This window comes from Merops nubicus, unplaced genomic scaffold, assembly GCF_000691845.1.
Source record: "Merops nubicus isolate BGI_N331 unplaced genomic scaffold, ASM69184v1 scaffold46121, whole genome shotgun sequence".
In the NCBI taxonomy this organism is placed as follows: Eukaryota; Metazoa; Chordata; class Aves; order Coraciiformes; family Meropidae; genus Merops; species Merops nubicus.
This window is the reverse complement of record NW_008587183.1, coordinates 1,190-4,298: the sequence shown is the minus strand read 5'-3', so window position 1 is coordinate 4,298 and position 3,109 is coordinate 1,190. Positions and strand designations below refer to the sequence as shown.

Below are 3,109 nucleotides of genomic sequence, written 5' to 3'. Positions count from 1 at the left end.
CCGCGGCAGAGCTCGGCGCTCGTGCCAGGGCAGCCTCCTCTGCACTCCCCTGGGAGCTGGCAGACACGTCTGAAACGTTTGCACTCCGGAGAGCTGGGCATCCAGGTCCCTCTCTCTTGCTAAGAACTCCTTAATTGAAACGTGCTTTGAAATAAACAGGAAAACTGCTGTTACCTCGCAGCTTTGCCACTGGTTTGGAATATTTGGTCTGAGCTTCTGCTCACAAACTACCCTTCTCATATCTTCTATCGAAGGATCAGAAGGCACAACGTCATAGTAAGGCAACTGGTATTCCTCGGTGATTCCTAGGGAAGATTTAAGGTGTAAGTAACACAAAACCCAAATTAGCTGCTCCTGAATAAACTCTCATTGTTTCCACAGCCAACGAGAGAGAACTGAGGAACCTTTGGGGCCACCTTGAACTGCTCCACAACAGACTTTTGCCACCACGTACTGCCAGGAAAATTGAGAATGTTTTTGTCTTAAGGTACAAGTGGTCTGGATTGCAAAAGGAGAGGGGAAACCTCACCTCCAACGGAGCACCGCCGGGCTATCTCCCAGTAGACCAGCCCCAGAGAGTACATGTCTGCACGCTTGAAGGACTCGAAGATGCTCGTGTTCATCACATCATCAAGTATCTCGGGAGCCATATACCTTTAAAGATGACAGAGGCAGGTCAATGTGCTGGAGGAGCTCACCTGAAGGCAGCAGCAGGACCAGGACACAGCCGGTCCCACCGGGAAAAGGAAACAGCTCCTCCCGACAGCGATGCCGAGGGAGAGCAGGGGAGGTGTTTCTTCTCATCCCACCAGAAGAGCCTGACCCCGACCTGGCTCCAGGCTCCTGTCAGGAGCTGTGCAGAGCCAGAAGGTCTCCCCTGAGCCTCCTTTGCTCCAGGCTCAGCACCCCCAGCTCCCTCAGCTGCTCCTCCCCACACTTGGCCTCTAGACCCTTCCCCAGCAGCTTCGTTGCCCTTCTCTGGCCACGCTCCAGCCCCTCAAGGTCCTTCTTTGAGGGAGGGGCTGAGATCTGACCCCAGGATTTGAGGTCCAGCCTCTCCAGTGCCCAGTGCAGAGGTATGTTCCCTGCCCTGCTCCTGCTGGCCACACCAGTGCTGGCCCAAGCCAGGATGCTGGTGGCCTTCTTGGCCACCTGGGCACAGGCTGGCTCCTCTCCAGCCAGGGCTTGAGTCTGCTGCCAACACTCGGCAGGTGCCCAAAGCAGAGGGGGCAGTCAGCGATGGGGGAGAGGGCCGAGAGAAGCCACCCCCACCGGGCGAGCCAGCCCTGCGCCCAGCAGCCACCCTCACCCACCTCCTGGTGCCCACCCGGGGGTTCTGGGGGATGTCGATGGTGTTCAGCACCGAGTCGTGCTTCACGGCCAGGCCCAGGTCGGCGATGGCGCAGCTCTCGTTCCGCTTCACCAGGATGTTCTTGGATTTCAGGTCCCGGTGTGCGATGGCCGGTTTGCCTGCTCGCAGAAGGAGAAGGCGCTGGCAGTTTTGGTACTAACAGTATGAATTTTAACATAACCAGAAAGGAAGCAAGGTCCCTGGCTCTGCTGTGCTGAGGACTCCAGAGCTGCCCCAGCACTGCAGGGGGGTCTCACAGAGTGGGGCAGGATGTTCCCGGCCCCTGTTTACTCCATACCAGACATGCCCACACTGACGCTTTTTCCCACAGGGCAACAGTTTGCAAAAATCTTTGCTACAGCACATCACCCACCGGCGTTTTCCCAGCCAGCCACTGAAGCCCCACAGAACACCCACGGGAGGCTGCTCTTGCCTTGCGTGCCGACGATCTCCATGTGGAGGTGCGCCAGGCCGCTGGCCACCGACAGCGCCAGCCTGACCATGCCCTCCACCGTCACCGTGCCCCGGTTCAGGTAGTCGAACAGGGACCCCTGCTCGTGGTACTCGGAGACAAGCCACAGCTGAGTCCACGTCCCGTTATCTACCCGGAGGAAGAGAGAGGATCAGAGGAACTGGCCAAGGAAAGCCCTGCTCGCTTTGAGGCCAGCTCGAGCACGCAAAGGGACCACCCCGCCGGCTGCCCCGCCAGGATGCAGCTCAGGATGGAGCTGAGGACAGCTGGGAGGCTCGGGGACAGGGTTTTTGGCACCCGGGGCGTCCTGCCACGTACCCTTGTTGTCGGCAGCCACGAAGCCCAGGATGTTCTCGTGTCTCAGCATCACTGTCTGGTAGATCTCTGCTTCCCGAAACCAGGACCGCTCATCTCTGGAGGAGAAGATTTTCACAGCTACGTCTTCCCCGCACCACTTCCCCCGCCAGACCTCGCCAAACCGGCCCTTCCCCACGATCTCCTGCAGCACGATCGTCCTCGCGATCGTCCTTTGCACCAGCAGCGGTAAACCTGCAGAGGAAGGGGTGAGCACTTGTGAAGTAATTCAGCAGAGGTCTCTAAATCCCAAAGCTGGGCATTCCCCAGGGAGCTGTCCTCATGACTTTGCTCTCAAAGAGTACCAAGGGAAACTCCTCTCCCAGCCAAAACCTCCCAAAATCATCCTTTTTAGCATTACCTCTATACCACCACACGGGTGCAGTTCCCAGCAAAGCCAGGAACTCGTATGACACAGGTGCCTTTCTTCCTGCAAACCATAACTCCCTTATTCAAATAATTTTTAAAAACATAAAAATAAAACAATATAAAAGCAAGCCTGAACTGCTGAATGTAGTTCGATGTGGACTACAGTTTGTTTTGCAGTCCATTAGTTGACCTGTTCTGGTCAAAATTTTCATAAAGTTAAGGAAGCTCTCAGAGCAGTTTCATTCTGGTTTGCCAGCCACAACCCCTCCACCTTGTTTGATTTCATACCCCATTTGTTTGGGACTTAAAACAAGGAATTATTTTTTCCTTTAAATAAAGGCAACGTAGTTCGATGTGGACTACAGTTTGTTTTGCAGTCCATTAGTTGACCTGTTCTGGTCAAAATTTTCATAAAGTTAAGGAAGCTCTCAGAGCAGTTTCATTCTGGTTTGCCAGCCACAACCCCTCCACCTTGTTTGATTTCATACCCCATTTGTTTGGGACTTAAAACAAGGAATTATTTTTTCCTTTAAATAAAGGCAACCTTGTTTTTAACAGAGCAA

General features: G+C 54.5%; 1 protein-coding gene across 1 annotated transcript in view; it reads right to left on the bottom strand.

Moving 5' to 3' along the window:
* Positions 1–174: 174 nt before the first annotated feature.
* LOC103781126 (activin receptor type-1C) overlaps positions 175–3,109 on the bottom strand; it is a gene marked incomplete at both ends in the record, with an annotated part of 4,116 nt that continues 1,181 nt past the window's right edge. The window contains 5 exons of the mRNA XM_008948828.1: positions 175–305; positions 530–654; positions 1,314–1,470; positions 1,785–1,952; positions 2,142–2,372. Coding sequence (XP_008947076.1) covers positions 175–305; positions 530–654; positions 1,314–1,470; positions 1,785–1,952; positions 2,142–2,372 — 812 coding nt within the window. The remainder of the gene's footprint in view (positions 306–529; positions 655–1,313; positions 1,471–1,784; positions 1,953–2,141; positions 2,373–3,109) is intronic.